The sequence below is a fragment of the Leucopleurus acutus genome, assembly GCF_964270905.1.
Source record: "Leucopleurus acutus genome assembly, chromosome: 3".
NCBI classification, from domain to species: Eukaryota; Metazoa; Chordata; class Mammalia; order Artiodactyla; family Delphinidae; genus Leucopleurus; species Leucopleurus acutus.
In genome coordinates, this window is record NC_139145.1 from 172,251,882 (window position 1) to 172,274,170 (window position 22,289).

Below are 22,289 nucleotides of genomic sequence, written 5' to 3' on the forward strand. Positions count from 1 at the left end.
AAGGGATAGCCCCTGCTTTTTCATCTAAGAGAGAAAGATACAATGTATTCACATGAAAATTTAAACTATGATGAAATGACCCTAAGGTCATCAAGGCAAATATTTTTCTCAGGCTTTGCCTACTGAAAGAAATCACCAATTACCTAAACTACTTGTTACTTTACATGTCTTACTCCAAATTTCTAATGTCTTAAGGGATGGAGATATACCTATTCAATGAGAGAAAACTGGAAGAACTGGATATCTGTCATTGCCTGTTGAAGCTTTCTATCATTTTAGTACCATTTTTAAGCTAAAGGCAACCAATCATTTTAATGTAACTGTAAATCTGGTAACAGTGTGTAGTTTTTGTTGTTGTTGTTTTTAGTTTTGTCTCAGTTTAATTTTTGTTTTGTAACTGGTAACTTTTCATATATTGACAGTGCATGCCTTACTAGATACACCTATTTACTGTAAACTAACTATACAAAAAAAAAAAAAGAATCCTGCCTACATTTCTTTAGATTGTAATTTTTCAAATGAGATAATTTTATTTAGTTTTCCTATAATTTCACAGAAATAGAGAAAATGAAATTAGCACTGATTTTGCTACTAATTAAAAATACTGGATTTACTTAATTTAATGTCTTTAAAATACATGTTGTTCTTCTTTAAAAATTAAAGACAAATCCTTGAGCAGTGAAAAATATGTGCAATAGAGGACAAAGGATGAATGTTGTCATTAGACAAAGGAATCAAAATTAGTAAAAATGATACATACTTGGAATAAATGGGGACTGGAATATAGACAGAAGAGCAAATCCAAGTAGTGGCTTCCAGTTGAGTTTTGAGGCTCAGGGAACCTGAGAGTAGGGGTGAGATTACTGAGGACGGCTGTCATCCAGAATGAGCAAAGAGAAGATCCACTGAGTGTAAAAATTCACTCTGATACAGAGCTTGGCCTCAGCCTACAGATGATGCTACTCCAATGTCTCCTTCAGGAGTGGTTTAGAGTAACCAAACTCACAGACACTGAACACACACACACGCACATACGCACACACGAGCCTCTGAATGTCAGTTTATTCCTGTGTAATAAGTCATGAAATACCACTTCCAAGCCTACTGAGGAAATGCTGTGCTGCTTCTCCCTCCAGGAAAGCTACACATGGGACTTAATTTTAATCAAATGAGGAAAAAGGGCAAGAATAGTCCATCATAGGGGAGGAATGTCTGCATGCATGGGTCTGACGGCTCTATCTCCTCACAGGAATAAACCTGCCACCAGGCCTGGTGAGGTCTATTTCTTGAGGTCTAAACCTTTCCCTAGTTAGAGTTGGGATGTCCCTACTATTTCAGCTTTTCGTTTCTCCTCCCCCCTACTCCTTCAGACCAGTGGCTGTGCAAATTATTTTTGCAAAGCACCAGAATTCCAGTTTCTCCATTAAAAAAATAATTTGTTCATTGAATACATTTTTATTGTGGGCTTTAATATGTGTCAGGCATTATTGAAAGTGCTGGGGACAAAGCAAGAAAAAGACATAAATCCCTGCTATACTCTCAATATTTAGCATAAATAGCCTGCTTGGTATTAGGAAACCATTCTCAGTTCTAAACTCCCGTTTTAAACTCTGCTTTGAGCTACTGGGTCTGGAACTCTACAAATCCGATTTCAAAGAAGGTGGAAGAACTTGTTCCTGCCTGCCCCCTGTGGACTTGTGCACTTCCTATCTGCTCCTTATAGACTTCCTGCCTGGTATTAATGGACTTCCTGTCTGCACCCTGTGAACTTCCTGTCTGCACCCTGTGAACATCCTGTCTTCACCCTGTGAACTTCCTGTCTGCTCCCGTGGACTTGTGGACTTCCTGTGTGCCCAACATGGACTTCCTGCCTACTTCCTGTTCCTGTCAGCCTGGCTTCATCCTGGCAGTGGCAGTTAATTCTAGTAACAGCAGCTGACTGCAGTTTACAGGTTACTTAAAAAACCAGCAGCAAGTTGCCCCTCCCAGCCCTGGCACCAGTTGGCCAGCTCCTCCTACTCAGGGGTTTGAGCCCAGCTCCAAGCATTTAAATTTTAATAGTCCCAACTTCTTCCCTCAGTCCCTCAGCTCCAGGTCCAGTAGCAGCTTCCTGCACTTGCTACCCTGTTGTATCTGGGTATTTTCTTTTTCTTATTTCAGTTCTTTAATACCTACTTAATGCATTGTATTAATTCTCTCTTTTCAATTAATTTGTGTGGTTTCTGTTTCCTAACTGGACTATGATTAATACAGATATGATAGGGAAGGGGATAGGAAGTATGTGTGGAGGGGGAAGAGTAGGTGATTTTAGATGGGGGTGGATCAGGGAGGTCCTCGTGGTGAAAGTGACATTTAAGAAGAAAAATGTTACCTGTGTGTTAAGCAGATACAGTCAGACTGCTCTGGTTGAACCTCAGGCAAGGCAGGATCGTGCTTTTAAGAGTCTGGTTTCATCTGGGCTCCTCTTGTACTCTCTCTGGCCTGGACTTTTTCTTAAACAGTCACTCTCGAAAATGTAGGTTTCAGTATCCTTGTCCTTTGGAAAATCCTAGACTTGAGTTATCCCCCAGAGGAATTGGCCACAGGAATCACATTCCTGCCCCTCCAAGGGGATCACATGGCTGTTCTCAGGCTAATCTTGGCCTTGGAGAAAATCCTGGTCATACTGGTTGTGGAGATAAACACCATTCCGACGACCCTCACAGCAAATATTTTATTGGCCATAGAGACTGTCCATACGAGAGCTGCCATACAGTGGAAACATGTGATTCCCAACAAAGGGCATCAGGAACACCAAACACTAACCAGAAGGAAGCCTGCCGCTCTGTCCTCTTCCCACTGCCACCTGTCCCACACCTCCAGAGCAAGGACTCCCTTGCTTTATCTTTAAAATCTATGGCACATGGTCCAACATTTAAAGCCTTCAACTGTTCCCTCACTATAATGAAAAGTAATAGCGTCCTGTTTGTTTCAGTGAAAATATTGCAGGACAGAGAACCTAAAGACATACATCCTTAGACCTTCCTAAACCCCACTTGACTTTGTAATATTGGCCAAGCCACTCCACCTCTTTGATTCTCAGGTTCATCACTTGAAAAAAAAGTGAAATGGAACAAAATCATACATTTTATACTTAAATTTCTCTAATCATCTCATTTCTGTTTACAATTAATGGTAAGCTAATAGAAAAATCTGGTCATAACAAGTACAAAATATTATCTCATAAATGTTACTTTGATCTAGTTGTAATAATGAACTGTATTCCATTTTGTCAATTTAAAGATTTATTCTATATTTATTCTTAAGTAATTAGCAGAAATTCATGTAATGATTCAGTACTTTCAATTAGTTCCCCACACCCACCTTTTAAATTTCCTAATAATCAATAACTTTGGTGATACTTTATCCAAATACCTTATTTTCTCTACCATTTTCCTGCATGTCTCCTAAGCCTGATGTATTTTCAACTGGTATGCCATCACTGGCTTCCTCAGACAGTGATACTTTTCTTTTAAAACTCATATTAGCCCTTCTAGCCATCTCCTGTGTTGGCTCTTCCTTTCTGCTCCTGTTTTATTTTCCTTGCTCAAGAACATTTTTCAAAGTCCATTGAAAACTTGGCAACATTTCAGACAGTTTCCAAGGATTTATTGGGTGCTTTAGGAAAACTCTCAATGACTAGAGTTTCCAGAGAATCCCTGGAGTTTTTATCTGGAAATAAAACCTAGTACAATTCAAACCAGGGCCACAAGTAAGTCTGCAACCAAGTGAGGGAATTCTCAAACTGAACTGAGAACTGTGGCATTTACAAGTTTTCCAACACTATTGAAAGCAAGAGAATAATTAGATTTTAGGAGAAGTGATATGTATCCTTTGCATTAATGCCTTAACAATTACACAAGAGGAGCTAAAATTCAGGCAGATTTTGTGCCAAGGACAGACGATAGATTTGATGCTGTTCTTTATTTAATTTTTTTGGTAAAGTACTAATCCAAGTACAGAACGTGCATGAAATCCTTTAAGAAAATCTAATCCTGTTACATGTAACAGAAAATATTTCCAAAGAAACCTCATTTAAAGTATTGACAATGGGGGTTTTTAAAAATAGTTTGTCAGAAATCTTATTGATTAGACCACTTCTGAATAAACTGTGCTTCAAAAGACAATTTAGATTATTTGACATTAGTCATGGAAGGAAATCATATGAAATGAATTATAAAATGAATTTTATGTTTATTCATATCTCAAAATAGAGGTTGAGAAGATGTAGTATTTTTGGTTGTTAATTTGAAATACAATCACTCATTGCAAGAAAAAAGAGAACTAGGTTGTGTTAACAGGAACTTGGGGATACAATGATGACTAAAACAGTGTCTCTTCAAGAACTCACAGTCTGGTATAAAAAAACAAACCTATAAATAAATGATTATGGAATGAATTCATGTTTTTTTAGTATAAGGGCCTGATACATTACAAATGGGCCTACTAAGTTCAGAGAGGGCTTGATACTGAGGAAGGTGATATTGAGGTGGAAACCCAATGCAAACATCGTTAGACTTTAGAGAGTATTCAAGGATGATGCAATGGAAATCCACATAAATGATTTTGTAGGTCCCTATAGTGCAGCAATGACCTCATGATCAAGGGAAGCAAAATAGTATTGTGATTTAAAGTGTTGTTTCTGAAGTCAGTCAACTTAGGTCAAAATCCCACTCTTTCAAGAATTACCTAGGGAATCATCTGTAAAATGGGGATAATAAAATAGCTTTGGGCAGTGATTTGCAAAATATGTTAATAATAGCATTTAGCAGAGACTGACTTCCAGAATGGCAGTGTAAGGAATGTGGAAGATCCTCTCTCAAGTGAAACAACCATTTTCCTGCTGAAAATTGCACACACACACATACACACACACACACACACACACACCATTTGAAGTCTCTGGAAATTGTCCTAAGGGCATAAAATGTGGAAAATCTTTTCTCATATAGGTTATCACAGAATATTGTGTAGAGTTCCTTGTGCTATACAGTAGTTCCTTTTTGGTTATCTATCTTATATATAGTAGTGTGTGTGTGTGTGTGTGTGTGTTCATCCAAAGCTTCTGATTTATCCCTCCCATATTCCAATAAAAAAAGTGGAAGATCATCTATCTAATTAAATTTAGTAAATCTGTAAAAGAATGGTAAAATTTGGTGACCTTTGAGCCATGGTATAGTCACATGCTCACCTTTCCCCCTGCTCAATGTGACAGAGCTCTATTCTAGGTATATTCTAAAAAGACCAGGGCTCCCTATCCTGCCCAACACCCATTCTAGGGTTGTATTTTCAAGTCAGGAGAAACAAGACACCAACATCTCTTATCCCCTCAGTTCTATATTGCAGAAGCTCTATTCTGGACAGGCATGGCCATAAGAATTGATTTCCCTTGTGCTAAGCAGCCCCTGCTTATAAGATGGAAGCTCTACTCCAGGCTCAGCAGGTTGAGAATAATTGATCCCTGAACATCCCCAACCAGGAACATTTGTATGGTAGAGATTTCAAGCCAGGAAGCAAAAGCAGAGAAGACCAGGAGCTACTATTTCCACCCAGAGCTCCACTCATAGAGTAGCGATGTCACTTTGGGAGGAGAAGCATACTACTAGTTCCAGCTCCAAAATGTGGCACACAAATTCTTCCCAGGAAAAGAAGCCAGAAGCAAGCTCTAAGAACAAGAAGCTCACTTAAAATGAGCTATATTTGGAACAGAGTGTGTGAAAGTTCATGTCTAACGGTATTGTCAAAAATAATGTATATCTTACTTGCAAGCAATTAAGAGAAGGTTGTTGTTCCATGATACACATAACAATAAGCAAAAGAGTACACTGACTAGAAGTTTAGCAGAGAGACTCAGGGAAAAAGACAAGAGGATTCCTCCTGGTGTTGGAGTAGTCTCAAAACCTGGCAGCATCCTAATCCTGTAAGGCTCTTCTATAATCAAATTAGACTGTGGAGCAATCTATGCCGAAGTGTGCTGGGAGAAAAAAAAAAGCAATCACCTAGCAGTTAGTGTAGAGTAACAGCTGGTTGTGGTACCAATAGAGGCAGCAGATCAGCACAGGCTTTCTGAAAGACCATGCACATTCCCGAGGTTGCACTCTCTGAGAAGCAACATTAGAGGTTGCATGCTGCAGGGAAAACAGACTTCACTGAACTAGTCACTAACCAAGTAAGAAAGAAAACAGCAGCAACAAGCACTGGAGTGGTGGTGTGTGGTCAGTCTTAAAGTATCTAGAGTTGCTAAAATATATTATCTATAATGTTTAGTATTTAGCAAGAAAATTGTGAGACACACAAAGAAACAGAAAAGTGTGACCCATATACAGGAAAAGAAAGAGGCAATGGAAACTGCTTCTGAGGGGACCCAGATTTTAACTTAGTAGACAAACACTCCAAAGCAACTATTATAAATATGTTCAAAGAACCAAAGGAAACTATATCAAAAGAATTAAAGCAAGGCCTCATAGCAGTGTTTCATATAATACAGAATAAGAGAAATTATAAAAAGAACCAAATTGAAGTTGAAAAGTGCAATATCTGAAATGAAAAATTTACTGCAGAAGCTTAACAGTAGATTTGAACTGCCAGCAGAGAATCAGTGAGCTTGCAGATCAATCAATCAAGATTGCACAATCTAATGAGCACAGAGGAAAAAGAATGAAGAAAAATGAATGGAACCTCAGAGAAACCTGCTACATCATGAAGCACACCGACATATGAATAGTGGGAGTACCAAAGGAGAGGAGAGAGAGAAAGGAGCAGAAAAACATATTTGAAGAAACAATGGTCACATACTTTTCAAATTGAGGAAAAATATTAATATGAACATTTAGGATGCTCATATAATCCCAAGAAGGATAAACTCAAAGATACTTACACCTATACACTTGACAGTAATAATGTTGAAAGACAAAGACACATTGGAAACAGCAACAGGAAAACGATGCTTTAAGTATAACAAAACTACAAGATAAACAGCAGACTTCTTATCAGAAACAATGGAAACCAGAAGGCAGTAGATGGTATATTCAAAGTGCTGAAGGAAAAACAAAACAAAACAAAACAACAACAACAACAAAAATTGTCAACCAATAATCTCTACCTGGCAAATAAAAACCACAGTGAAATACTACTTTATGTCCATTAGGATGTCTATAAGAAAAAAAAGGTGGACAAGAACAAGTGTTGTCTGGAATGTGGAGAAACTGGAACCCTTATACATTGCTGGGTAGACATAAAATGGTGCAGCTACTGTGAAAAAACAGTTTAGAATCTCCTAAAAGTTTAAGCTTAGAGTTTCCATAGGATCCACTAACTACACTTATAGGTAAATACTCAAAAAAAATGAAAACTTATGTCTACACAAAAACTTGTACACAAATGTTCATAGCAACATTATTCACACCATCAAAGAAAATACAAACAATGTCTATCAATTGATAGGCATTAAAATAAAAAAAAGTGGCATATGTATACAAAGGATTATTATTTACTAATAAAAATAATGAAATCTTTAAACATGTTACAACATGGATGAACCTTAAACACACAGTATACTAAGTGAAAGAGGCTAGTCACAAAAGACCATGTATCGCATGCTTCCATTTATCAGAAGTGGCCAGATTAGGAAATTTATAAGCAAAGAAGACAGATTAATGGGTGCCTAGGACTGATGAGGGCTTGAGAGAAATGGGAGGGACTGGACTGGGTTTTTTTTGTTTTTGTTTTTGTTATTTTTAGGTGATGTAAATGTCTCAGATTAGATTGTGGTGATGTTTGCAGAAGTCAGGGAATATACTAAAAAAACACTGAATTATAAATTTTCAAGGGGTGAAACTCTATGATATATAAATTATATCTTAATAAAGCTGTTAAAAAAATGGTACCTATCTCTTAGAGTTATCATTAGGCTAAGTGAGATAACAAATGGGAAGCTATTAGGCAAGTATTTGGCAAATAACATTCAGTAACTTATTACTGTTCCCTCTGCTACTGTCATTGTCATCATTGTTTCTTACACTGTAAGACACCCAGTAATTCTATCCATTATTTAACAAGTACTGAAAAGCACCTGCTGTGTGACACACGTTTATGTGCTTGTGTTTGGTAATCAGAACAGATTTGTTATGTCATTTTGGTAGAGACATAAGTTTAACAGATACTATTTTTTTTATTAATCTTATTTAGCAAAATGAGAAATGTCTTGAATCAATATACTTGGTGGCGATGTCAGAGTGACACTAGAAGTCATTTTAGGGCTTACAGACCTTATTTAGTTTAATATACTTGGGCTTCATATCCAAATATTAATCTCTGAACAGTCATGGATGGTGTTATCAAGGATTCCATGAGCTTGACTGGTCTCCATCATCTTCCCTGAGATGGCTTGTTACTCCTCCATTCATGAGCATCACATTCCAATTCTACAATAAGGATTTGGCTTGGACAATATTTCCTCCAGAAACCTACCCTGATGCTGCTGTCTCTCACCAAGATAGGGTGAGGCATCTTCATTTCAGTTCTCCTAGCACCCATATTTGTCCTTATTTTATCACTCTTCAGTAAAATTGCCTATTCCCTGCTTGTCTCATCAGACAATACACTCCTTGGATGCAACTTTGACAGGTTCCAGTGAGACACACTTCTGAAGCACATGACATTCATTATTCACAAGAGATTCAAAGTAAAATGCTCATTTTAGTTTTGTCTTTCTTCTTTAAGAATATGTATTTACTAAGAATATGTATTTACTATAAATTAGAACCACACTCCTGACTCCCATCAGATAGCTGAGTCATCTAGAAACCAAATTAAAAAAATACTTAACTGAGATCTACCTGGAACTTTAATTAGAACCCGAAAGAACCAAGAAGAACAATAATAACAAAAAAGGAACCGTCATCTAATGCAAAAGGTATGCTACTTTTCTTCATGTGTTAACAGATTTGAAAGAGGACAGATGGGGTAACCATCAATCAGGAAAGAAATAACAGACTTGGCAACTACTTGAGGGGCATTTCCATTCAATAACTTTATTATCTGGCTAAGAGAGAGGACTTCTTAATCCTCCCCTTTTCTTCTTTAAAATGCCTTTGATTTGTCCTATCATACGGCAAATGCCCCTGGATCTCACACTCATAAGTCTAGTTGAGGTCATGTTTGTAGTGACCATCTACAGACAAAATATCACTTTAGTTGGAATTAATGTATTTGGAAGATGAATGGTGAAAGCACACAGCTTTCTATTGCAGTCACCGAAATATTACATTCCAGTGTTTATTATCCAGAGGAGTCTTTTTCCTGTTCTTTTCACTTCTTTATCTTTCATGTAGTTGTCATTTACAACTTTCGCTGTTAACTCCCATTGAGTTCAAAGAGAGCCAGAAATTTCAAGCTGCCGTCAGCCAACTCTATTCATGGGACAGACTCCAGGGCATAGCTCAGCCATCACGCCATCACTAGGAAGCCTTAGGCTCACAGAGACCAGGGGCATCCACGAGCCTGCACCCCTGCTGGGCTAATGGGAAGAAAGCACCTTGCTCCGTCTCCGCAAATCCAAGAGGGCTCTGAAGGGCATGGTGCATCTCCTTACCACACAGATGGCTTCCATTTCTGGTCTGAGCAAGCCTTTGTTGAAGAAAGCCAAGGAAGAGACATCTCCCTTTAGTGCATTACATGAAGAGTTCTAGCTCTTTCATTAAGAAAGATCTATTTTTGTTGAGACAGCATGGGAGAAATCAACCACACTGTCCTTATGCTTAACAAGTGTGCCAAATAACCACCACCCCACCCTTGACTATTCCCCATTGTATCCATTCTCAAACCAAAAGTCTTTCCAAAGAAAGTAGATATGAGCCCAGCCCAAACTGAATTCCCCCTAAAAAGCATAATGTTAATATTTAAAAAAAAATAACAGGACATAGCATTTCCACATATTTAGTATTTTAAGGAATTGGTTATGAATGTGCCTTCAGCATCCAGTATTCACATACACGTACACAAAATCCTTATGAGATGTAGAGTCTGAATTATCTCTTTTCAAAGAGGGAAAGGAATGAGACAGGCTTAGATCATTTTCTGGAGATGTAACAAATGTTCAAAAATCTATTTGCCAAACCTTTAACATGATCAAGACCTTATTGTTTGGACCACACCTTTTCACTCTGCTACTTATGTCATGTCTCCCTCATCTGTGTCTGACTAACCAATTTGTGTCCAAGAATCTAAGCATCTACTAAGATTTCCTTCCCGAAAGTTATGGAAATATTCTAAGAAAAGTACAAGGTAAGCCATTAAAGTTTCAGCTTAGGTCAGCCTGAGGGATTTAGGTACCTTCTCAACTTGGCCAGATGCTCCTCACTCTAGGATCCAAGCAAAGGGGACCACCTGAAGCATCTAAGGATGTTTAATGTCTAAGTCAGATATTAAGAAAATGAAGAAAGCACTAATAGAATCTTTAGCCCAATAAGATCAGCACTGCCCTGACATGGATTCACCACTGTTTTTGAAATGAATGTTCTAATCTGTAAATATATTATCAACATCAGAATGACAGAAATAAAGTGCTTTCAAGCACATGGCCAATCAGTTGAACACTGTTGTTCTATTCAAGATGAAAACATTCCTCCAGTGCTAGTAAGTGACCAGCAAGTTAGAGTAACCAGTAAGTCAGAGTAAAACCATCCCCAAAGGAGTCAAAGTCTTCAGACTTGTCCGTAAGTTCTCACGCACAGTTTTCAAACTGCAGTGCTCTGCCACAATCGTTGTAGACCAACGACAACAGAAGGCGGAACCTGGATGCTGTTTCCAAGTTGGGGATAGGAAGCGCCCAGCATATCTTAGAAAGCATTGCTTGGCAATTTTCCTTCTGCTTTGAGAGATCAAAGAAATCTGTACTGCAATAATGGGAGAAGGAGCCCAAATCTTGTCACTTGCTCCCTTCCCTACATCCCTGCCCCCACGGTCTCACAACAGGCGGCAACAACTGTACTCACCAATCCTTGGCAGGTCGAAAGAGCCACTGAGGAATTTTTGTGGGATCGTAACGAGCCTTGATAAAAACAGAAATCCTCGGGTGGGAAAGTCTGCACCGACTTAGTGCCCCCCTTCCCCAAAGTCTGTACGAGAAATCCAGGCGCCACCAGATTGCTGGAAGTTTTCAGATCCAGGTGGAAGTCGTGCCTGAAGCCTTTCAGCCGAAGGTGCAGAGAGTCAGCTCCGAGCTGGGCCAGCGCCCTTTTCCTCCTCTGGGGGTGCATGATTTCACGGGACACGTAGTCTCCGTTGTGGTCAACCTCGTAGGGAGACACCAGGTCATACTCTGAAAGTGAGAGAGGGGGTGTGGCTGAGTAATTTCAGAATTCTGAAAAGGATCAGGAAGTCTTCGAATATCATTTACTACTGGATAGTATTTTCACCCAGCAAAAAAGGATGGAGGAAGCGTCAACAACCACCCAGCCTCAAATCCGAACTACAGAAAGCATAAAATCGGAGTTAAAAGGCAAAATCTTAAAAGGGGCCTTTTGCAAAGTCACTGTTGTTCCTATAATGTGTTATTACCAATCCAGCAAATGCTATGACACTTCTAAGGAAAAACATATTACAGAGCAAATGAAACTAAGAATGGGCTTTTCAGATTACAGAGTAATTACTGTAGAGTAATTATAATGTCATTATTTTTATAGCTTTAAATATTCCTTTAGTCATATTGTCTTTTACCAACATCTTTAGTCTATTGATAAGAAAGTTGAGCTTAAAAATACTGATCATTTTTCAGAAAACAGTTAAAAATACAAATACGATGGACATTGTTTGGCATTTAATTTTTAAATATTTAATTATTAAATCATTGAACTACAGCAGAAAAGGCAGAATGCAGGTATGGTAGATGTTCAGATGTGTCTTTTCTCCAAATGAAAACCACTGCTGAGCCTCTGACTGGCCTGGCTTCTTGGCATTTCACACTTCAAGGTTGTTCAAAGACATGCACCACACTCTTCTTCCAATTCTAATTTGTATTATACCAGGTAAAAATGTATTCAAATAAATGATTTATTTTTAAAAAGTCAAGAAAACCCCAAGGAGCTAACAGATTTGGGGCACCCATATGATCTGCCAGGCTTCTGTCACAGACTGTCTTATAGTTTTGCATTGGGGAGCATTTGTGTCATTCCCTTCTCTGTGCAAAGTATGGAGAAAACATCTGTAACTCCACCAGAATCCTGGGTGGTGGCCCTCACCTGCCTTTCTCGAATATCATAACTGTCTTCTCCAAAGAGGTGTCTTCCCTTCTAGCATCATGTATTTTTCATTGCTTTGACAGGGATTCTTCCTTTCATTCCCACCATTAACACATCATCTCTGCCATCCAGAGGTCAGGGAGAGGTTGTTTCTGGGAGGGCAGGACAGACGTGGACTAGAGACCTAGGGGTGGGCTTCACGCCAGAGGTAGGATCTTCCTGCACCGCCATGTTCTAAACTTGAACCTGGACTTTTAGACCATGCGAAGGTAGATTTGTCAAAGCAGAGGCTACAAAATATTTTAGTTAACAATCTCTTAGCTTGGCTTCTACCTTTCAAATATTTAAACCTATCTTGTGAGTGTCTCCATCTGCATGCCAGTGATGGACCTTTGGAGAGGGCCAGCTTCCTAGCCTGCATTTTGTCTAAACACCAGAAAATAACAGGGCAATAGGATGTCAGGCTTTCTCCAAGCTTCCTCTGAGATGTCTTTGAAATGGATGTCAGACCCGAGCCCCAGAGGGCTAGCCCTATACTGAGGTGGAAAGTCCCTAACGATTCAAAATGCAACTTCCCCTTACGTGTATGACAAGACCTGATTCTCATATTCTCATCCTGATTCTAACATCCTAAGAAATTGTATATATTCCCCTTTTATTGCCAATATATGCTCTCGGGAGACTCTTCTGTTAGATACTTAATAACTGGGCCTTTAGCATGAATTGGACATGCTTGATATAAATTGGACATTCATATAAATATGAATCGGATATGCTATGAGATAAAATAAAACAGCGTCCTACAGAAGTGCTATTTGGTCATAAGTGAACTGTACTCAGGTAAATTATTTTTTTTTCTGGAAAAAGTAATTTTTCTTCACAACCAGAACTCTTTTGGTATTGGTACTTGCCTACATGTCCCTGGGCCATCCTGGCAGGTATCTGAAAGGTTACACTGGAACAGAGAGGGTGGCAGCCAGGGGATGGTCCTAAAAGGCCTGTGTTTGGCTTTGGGAGAGACAGAGAAGGCCAGGGATGGGAAGGCACCGTCCAGAGTCCCCTGGGCTGAGGCCCACGGCAAGGTGAGAGTCAGAGGCCTGGCAGCCAACCCATCAGGCAGCAGGATAACCAAAAGCTTAGCGATGGCCTGTTTGAGCCCAGGCTTCCTGTTTCCTCAGGTCAAAGGGCCCCTCCTGGGCCCACAGGCCTGCCCCACATGCCCAGTGCAGGTAACTGGTGAGCTGTGGCCCATGCAGATTAGACAGGAAGCAGGTTCTGGCTGGCAACTCGACAACCAACCTTGGAAATACCTGTCAAAGCGGGGCACTCGTGTCTGCCAAGGCAAAATGCACTGGGATCACTTCATACTTTACTTAGGACAATGAGAAAGTGAAACAAATCTGCTTAAATTCTATGCAATGATAAAAAAACATAGGGGGAAACAAATTAGGAATGAATGTGCCTGGTGCAAGTATGTGATCACAGTCTGTTCCCGGCTACTCCTAAAAAGCAGTGAAAAGCACTTGCTCATTTAGTTTGCATTTTTCCAAACCACCTTCCTCATCCCCGGCCTTCCGGACTCAGGGGAAAAGCTGGTGTGACGTGGTCGTGTGAATAACTTTCTTCTTGACCTGCGGGCTCTCAGGGAGTGTCTGCACCTCACACTAGACTGTTTCCATCCCAACAGAGGCCGTGGAATGAGGAAAAAGCAGGTGGACTGTTCCAAACACTGGCTAGTGAGCAGATGTATTGCACATACAAAGATGATTACCATTAAAAGGCCATTTTTATGACCTTTACTTTGGAGGGCATACACTCTTTATCTTTTATTGGTAGGGAGACATATAATATCTATTTTTCAAAATGACAACTTTCAAGTCTGTTGTACAGAAACGCATGTGTTGTGCTGGTACATCTTTCACAACCAGCTATGGGTGGGGGTCATGGGGTAGCCTGGTTGACAGCATTTGCCAGTTTCCCTGGTATAAAGACTCCCACCGTGGCTAATTTCAATTACCATGTGACCTCACTGAACACGGAGTTTAGAGGTTTGCACGGTAGCACACCATTATAAAGTATTTCCACCATACAGAGGCAATACAGACAAAGAACCTCAAGAGGATATGTAACCTCAAAACTTAAAGAATTGTGAAGTGATGAGTTTTCAGTGTTTTAATCTTGTTTTTAATATTATTTATTTCACCCAAGTTTACGTATTTTGATTTTCGGCACACCAGCTCACAAAATTCCTGACAAGGTAATGATCAGCTCTGGAGGACTGGCCTGAGCCTGCTCAGAACACCAGCTCCAATCACTGCAAAGCCACTTCTTGTAACCAGTTACGATCCCTTCTGAGAATGAGGGTGCACATGGGTGAAAATTTAGTCCAGTGGTTCTCAGCGGGAGTGCTACCCCACACCCCTGCCCACAGGAGACACTTGGGATGTCTGGAGACATTTTGGTTTTCACGAAAGGGCAGGGGATAGTGGTGCTTTGGGAATGCAGTGGGTGAATCCAGGGAGGCTGCTACACATTCTTCCATGCACAGAACAGGTTCCCATAACAAAAGGTCAAGAGTGCCAAGGCAGAGAAACCCTGATCTCATCAAAGAGCAGTCCTTAGTGCAGATATGCACTGTCGGTTATGTATAAATAAATGTGAAAAGGGTCATAGCTAAAGAATTCTATGAATGAACAAAGTAAGCAGAGCTTCTCCCCATGCAGAAGGCAATAGATCATTGCTATAAAATGACAATTCTAAACTAACTCTTGAGCTTATGTTTTAAGATTGTAATCCCCCAAACTGCTGGCTTGTGATTTCAAGAATAAAGAAGTTAGTGAGATTCCTGATCCTCGAGAATTCCTGAAACAAGACCTCCGTCCTACACAGGTTTTTCTAAGGAGGAGAAATTCACACATGGCTGCTTCAATCAGCACCCTGATCTACTTCATTTCAAAAGGTGTTTTGACCACAGCATCAAGTCTAGGAAGACTCCAGCTCCAAACTGAGGGCATGAGGTGTGGAGCACCTGTGAGCATACTAGGGTCTGCTGGTACCAGCTGCGGAGAACAGATTTTGCACATCAAATCCTAACTCTGTGTTCAATGGCATCACATCCACAGCTTGAAATCAGCCATGGTGGGAGTATTTACCCCATGGGAAACAGCAAATGTTACAAAATCAGAGGTCTGGAGAATCTGTTGTTAAACATTTACTAGCAGATCCCTGGGCCAACCTGCCCCGTCTCAAGTCACGTGAATGTGTGAATATAAATCAATATATATTTTAGATTCACACACACAAACACAGTTCTCTCATGTCCAATGAAACAAAGTTCTAAAGAACTTCTGACTCTTGACCTGGAAGCTTAATTCACTCTAGATTTTTAAAAGTTAACAAACTCGTGCCATGTGTTTGCTCTTAACAAGACCCACTATTATTATGACAAAGGTAAATTTGTAGGAAAAGCATTCGAGGCTCCTATTAGGGAAAAGCTCTGTTGAATCAGCCAAAATGAAATGGGTGTACTGAAGGTCTGAAGATAGAATTGACCTCAATGAAGTTATCTATTGTTGCCTCACAGAATACATGGAGTTCTCTATCTTATTGCATAATTACTCCAGACTCCCAGGAACATTGGCAATATAGGTTGAACTATGTGTGAAACAAACTTTATGGCCAAAGAGTTATTTCAAAGGCACCTTTGTGCTGTGAAGGGATACCCAGACATGCAACGGTAAACTAACCATAGCATCACACAAAGTCTACTCCACATCTGCTATCTTAGGTCAAAAGAGGTAACACTGCTGAGCATAAAGAGTCTTTCCCTGGTCCTGTGAAAGCTTTCCACTGAAATCCACTCTCTCAACTTAGCCTTTTGTAATTAAAGACCTAAAACACCTGCACCGTGAGGGATGAGGGAGTGGTGTGTCCACTAGGCGAGAACCTCAATGATGAGGGCTCCCACCTTCCCCCTGAGGTTCTGACCAAGCGAGCTAAGTGGTTGTCATGGGAACGCTGGGCTTGTGACACCAGCTGAGGTGCCAGGTGATTACAGCCACATGCCAGCCAGGCTGGAGTCCAGCTTGCAGGACGCTCCTCCCTAGGAGAAGGGCACCCTCAGGCAGGAAGTCTTGGCTTCTCCTCCTGGAAGTGGTTCTCTATCTCTAATGCTCTTACCTCACAGAAAACCCCATAACTACTAGAAAACACTCTGAAAATTCTCCTGAGGCCTTCAGGAATTTTCATGATTTTAGAAAACTAGAATTTTCACAAACAATTTTTTTTAAGTGGAAGAAGACAGCTAACTACAATATAAATAACTACATACTAGAATGAATCGTAAGAGAAACATTAAAGAAGACAAGGGCAAGACCAAGGAAGTGAGCTTTAAATAGATAACTTTCTCTTGCAAATACATAGTGACAAGTAATTTTTAAATGGTTTCTATTATTTACATCTAGCGCCCTCTGGTGGTCGCGGAAAAGTTCCTATGTTCCCGCGTTCATCGGATTGATCACTATTACTCTTCATACAGCCCTCGGGAGGAGAGAATTTCAATAATTAATGCATATATTAAATGATTGTCTTTATGGAATTTTATCAATATGAAGAAACTACACTCAGAAATTCTTGATTATTAACTCAAATTTTCTAGGTTTTCTGAAAATAGATTGGGATAATAAAACCTAGTTCTTCCTCTGTAAGTCACTAATAACATTTGAGATGGCAATGCATTGTTGGAATTGATGCAAAGTACTCGTATTTAGCAACTGCCAGTGGACTGGGTTCAGATTAAAAACCCGGTAGCTACCGACATTCCACACCTGCTTTCCGGTTTACCCAAAAGCAGTTCAGGACAGAGAGGTCCATCCCCTGAGGCATGAAATGATAAATGCCGCTTGTGAGCAGTGAAAGTAAGACCACACACTGCAGAAAGATCAGACCTGTTTTCTGGCAAATCATGACACAGGACTTGGACATTGCTTGTGACGTCACAAAACGCTAATTACCCATTCTGCCAACTCTTGAAGACCTCCCTTTTGAAACGAAGGTGATAAATACTGAGCAAAATGACTGTCTTTTTGTCCCGTGCTCTGACAGTGAAGGATGTTCATTTTAAAAGGCCAGAGGGGGAACAGGAGGGGGAGGGGACGAGGGGATGAAGAAAGGCATAATAAGCTCTTCATAATTGCTGTGTATACATTAATGCAACTCCTAGATTATTTCCTCCTCCTTTAATTGTGTGTGTTTGTTTGTTTTTTAAATAAATACATTCCCTTGCTTTCTTCCCTAATGTTTATGGTAATAACGCTGGTAAGCCATTTCTGTTTTACAGGGAAACAATATAAATATTGGTGAAAGTTGACTCAGAGGCGCTCGCTCTTACGGTTGGAAAGAAGCACGGCAGCACCTTACAGAGAATTCCCAGAGTTATGAACATTTGCAGAGCCTGGTAAACTAGCCTTAGAGGGTTTACAAGCTGCTGCACTGCAAGGATTCGAACCCCCCTCGCGCACTTACCGCCCTTTTCCACCCAGCCCGGCCACTCCGCGGGGCCAGGAGGACGCCGGACGCTCGGGCTCCCCGGCGAGGCCGCTGTGGGTCCCACGGCGCACGCAGGTGCCTGCTGGAAAACAGCGGCGACACCTCGGTGAGACGGGGGCTGCGCGAGGGGAGCTTCGGGGGACCCTGCCCCCGCAGTCGGGGACTCACCTGCACACCCACGTGCGCCAGCAGCAGCAGGCAGAGCGCCGCGCAGCCGGGGGCCAGCATGGCCGGGCTGCCCCGCGCGCCCTGCGCCCGCAGCCGGCGCTGCGCCCCCGCGGGGAGGACGCACGGCTCCATCCAGGGGCGCTCGCAGGGGCCCGGGGCCGCGGATGCTACCCAGCCCCGCAACCGTGCAAGCGGGCACCGAGGACCAGCCCGACCAGCGCGCAGGACGATGCCCGCAGTCACTGCGCCGCCCGCGCCGGGGTTATTACTGCGGCTCCGCGCCGCGCTGGGGGCGGAGTGGCGGCCGCGGCGGCGGGGCGGTGGCGGAGAACCCGCCCGCACCGTGGGAGAGCGGGGGAGGGGGAGGGCGAGGGCAGGGGAGGGGAGGGCGACGAAGCGAGGGGAGAAAGGAGGGGGGCGACAGAGGCGCGAGAGAGGGCGGCGGGGTGAGGCGCGAGGGGAGGAGGACCGGGGAGAACCCGGGCGTTCGCTGGCCAGCGGTCGGCACCTTGCCGTCCGTCCCGGGGGCACGCGGGTGGAGAGGGGACCGCGAGCGCGGGGCGGCGGCGTCAGCAGGTGGGGTCACCCGCTCTGTTCTCCGGACCTGCAGTCCACGCACGGCTGCACTGGCTGGCACCTCGCCGCGCTGCGCCCCGATCCCCACTCCCGAGGGCCGGAGCGGCGCATCCAATGGCCGGACACCTGCCGCCCGCCGGAATGCGGCAGAACGGCGCCTGGGTCCCGCTGGGTCCGCCCTCCCGCCCCGTGGGGAGATCAGCTGCGAAGCAGGGGTGCCCGGACTTCCTTAGGGATGCGCAGATCTGAGTATACAGGAATGTGCTTTTCTCTCGAGTCTGTGAAGTGATGGGAGACGAGGGGGGTCGAGGAAGCTTCGTCTTCCTGGGATGTAGCTGCGCTCCTGGCCCTGGGGTCTGGGCAGCAGTTGACTGGCCTGTGCCGGGGCTGCTGGGGGCCTAGGTGTAGCCATCGATCGCGGAGGCTTTGCGGTCGCGGGTTGGTCCCGGCCCAGGTCGGGGACTGTGCAGTTGTGCTACTAGCTCCAGGAGTCTGAGGGCGCAGCAGAGGCGCGTCCACCGGCCCGGCTACAAGCCCTGCTCGTGTTCTACACCTGTTGACGGCATGTGTGTGTGAACGCACGTGCACGCGTTCCAGTGTGAGCACGCGCGTATATGAGCCGGGTGTAGGCGAATGCACATCAGTGTCGGCTTGCACGTCCCCTCCCCCCGTGCATGTGTGTGCGCTGGAGCTTGAGTTCACACGTGCGCCAGTGCGTGTTCTCAGGCACGTGTCCCGCCTGAGACCACTCTGCTCCACTGACTGTTCCTGGCCTCCTTGACCTCTTCCCTCCTGCAGGTCCGAGGAGTCTGGGCTCCTGCTTCATGGCTCCAGAGTCCTTCCTATTCAGTTTAGCCCAGCTTGGCCGGTTTTGCACATTTTGTAGAGGATGGAGAGGAAACTGGTGGCAGCGGTCTCAGGCCTCCTTCGCCCAGCTCGCCCTGAGCCTGTAGGTGCCGCTTGCTTCTGGCAGCCCTGCAGCGCCAGGCAGCCTGGGCAGGGACAGTGGGACCCTCTGGCTGCGCAGGGCCTTCTGCTCCATCTTTCTGTCATATTTGTTTCCTTGAAAACACTCTTCAAAAGTGGGAGAATTTTTCCATAAAGGCTTGCCTGGGGGTGTGTGTGGCCTTAGAACCCCCTCCCTGCTCCACACACAGACACACAGCTCCTGGTTAGTGTCTGCCAGACTGGAGGCTGGCAAAGGTTCTGCAGTCGGCAGAGGGTCCTTGTGTCCTGAGTTCAGGGCGTTGCATGCTTGGTAACCGAGGGTCCGGAGAACAGAGCGGGTGACCCCACCTGCTGACGCCGCCGCGTCACATGATCGTAGGTAAGAGTTGGAAAATCTGATTCCCTTGCAGGCCACATTCAACACACTCAGGACAGGGCAATGTGTCTTATGGATTATGTGAAACTTAGAACTTGCCATGAAGCCTGACTTAGTACAACTTTAGGAATCAGGCCATCCTGGAAGAATGCTTTTCGGAAATTGTTGGCTAGGCATAACACAGCCCCTGTGTTTCCTTGACATCCCGTATGGTCCTGGCTGAACCTGAGCCACTCAGCTCCCAGGGCCAACAGGGTTACACGCCCTCAATCTGTGGGCCCAGATGCCTCGGACCTCACCAGACAGCAGTCAGCTTGCTGATTCTGATGCTGGTTCTGTTCCTGGCTACACTCTAGAACCTGGGTTCCTCCACGTTGAGACTTGACTTTTCTTAGGAAAAGGAAGAAAGGAAAATTGGGAACCAAGGAGGACAAACAATACTGGATTCCTGAATTCAAAATGTGACTTTTGTAAGCTCTTTCCTGTTAAACACATAGAAATGTATCTCAAATAATAATACTACTTTCTATCATTATATAAAATATAATCATTTAGTATTAAAATAATATGATAGATGTATTATAATCATTAGTATTCATTAACTGTTTGTTATTAGTATTGTTGGTAATTGACCCCCCCTCCTGCAGTGAGGCCCCTGATCCCCCCCAGTGCTGAAGCTGTTCGTAAGGTAACCAGTGCCAGAAGATCCATCACTTGGAAACCTTGATTAATAAGACTCAGCATTTGTTCCCTTGTGTCGTCTGGTCCAGAATTACACTGGCTTCTGCTAAACATATTTGCTTCTAATGATTCCACAGGTAAAATCGATGTTGAAGGTGGGTATATCTGCTAGCTATCCCTACACAAGAAAACACCACATAACTTAAAATGAGAACCATTCCTTTTTGCTCAAGGACTATATGCTGGTTGGTTACCTGGTGGTGCAGACCAGGCTTGCTGATCTTGGCTGGGTTTGCTCATGAGTGCTGAGTGAATTGTGGGTCAGGCATACACACAGGGAGAAGGCCATGTGAACACTGAAGGCAAGGGTTGGGTGATGCCTGTACATGCCAAGGAATGCCCAAGATGGCTAGAAAACCACCAGAAGCCAGGGGAAAGAGCATGGAATGGAATCTCCCTCACAGTCTCAGAAGGAACCAACCCTGTGGACACCTAGATCTGGGACTGCAGGCCTGATAACCATGAGACGATACGTTTCTGCTGTTTAAGCTGCCCAGTCTGTGTGCTTTGTAATAGCAGCCCCAGAACTAGTACAATCAGTAAGTTCTCTATGGACCAGGAAGGAATGTCAAGTTGAAATTCTAACATGAGCATCCAGGCGTGGCCCTCTTTCCATCCCAAGGCCCAAGTAACAAGATAACAACTGAATCCAGCAGCTGGAGGGGCTCAAAGAATCCCACCAGGGGCCTTTCAGCCGAGGGTCCGGGACAGTGGGCGAGGCACAGGTGGACATCTTTGAGCTCGTGGGGGAGATAGTTCTTCTCAGTCGCCCTGTGCCACCTTGGGGAGGGGGTCTGCTTGCCACTGTCCTCCTTGTGCACCCAGGAGACCTATGAGCACAGAGGTTTAGCCCCTCATCAAGGGACGACATTCCATCTCATGCCACCTGGAGCAAGCCTGCTGCTCTCCCCATCACCTGCAGTGCTCCCCTCCCAGTGAACTTCTCTGTGGAGGCCCATGGAACCCTGGCCCTGAGAAGGCTCGTAGGGCAGTGGTCCTCCATCTGCTCTGCCTACAGAATCTCTAGAGGCTGCAGACCTCCTGATTCCCAGGCCCCACCACCAGAGAAGTATCATGGGTGTGTGGTGGTGACTGGACATATGTGTCTGTAAAATCTTCCCAGAGGATTCTGTAAGCAACCCAGGCTGAGATGGAGCGAGGGCGGTGAATCTCACCACCTGCTCCCTAGGGAGGGGGGTCTGGGAGGGCGACAGCTGGGGTACTCCCGAGTGTTCATAGAGGGAGATGCCTGTGTGGCTAGGGTGTGTCCAGCCTCTGGGATAGCTTGCTGCCATGGAAGTGATCCCACCTAGAAATGTTCTATATATGTCTGTGTGTGTGAGCCAGAGTGGGTGTGCACACGTCTGTGAGTGCAATGGTAGTCTGGTTTGAGCGTGCGTGCATGTGTGTATGTTCATCCATCCACCTATCATTTAAAGTAAGTGATCAAGGAATGTGTATATTATTATTTGATACCTTTAATTCTAAGAAACATTCTAGAGAGAAAGAAAATGGGTGGGTTGTAGCTCTTTGGGAAGCAGAGGCACTGGGGAGGAAGGGGGCCTGCTTACCTGAGTAGTGGGTTTCAGTTCCAGGCCAGTGCATGACTCATTCAAACAATCTGGTTACGATCCCCCTTGGGACCCGGGGACAGC

At 43.6% G+C, this 22,289-nt stretch overlaps 1 protein-coding gene across 1 annotated transcript in view; it reads right to left on the bottom strand.

Moving 5' to 3' along the window:
• The window catches only part of ADAMTS16 (ADAM metallopeptidase with thrombospondin type 1 motif 16), a gene marked incomplete at both ends in the record, with an annotated part of 155,183 nt that extends 137,058 nt beyond the window's left edge, over window positions 1-18,125 (bottom strand). Inside the window, 3 exons of the mRNA XM_082835141.1 lie at window positions 11,034-11,359; window positions 17,802-17,907; window positions 17,994-18,125. Coding sequence (XP_082691267.1) covers window positions 11,034-11,359; window positions 17,802-17,907; window positions 17,994-18,125 — 564 coding nt within the window. The remainder of the gene's footprint in view (window positions 1-11,033; window positions 11,360-17,801; window positions 17,908-17,993) is intronic.
• Window positions 18,126-22,289: the final 4,164 nt, after the last annotated feature.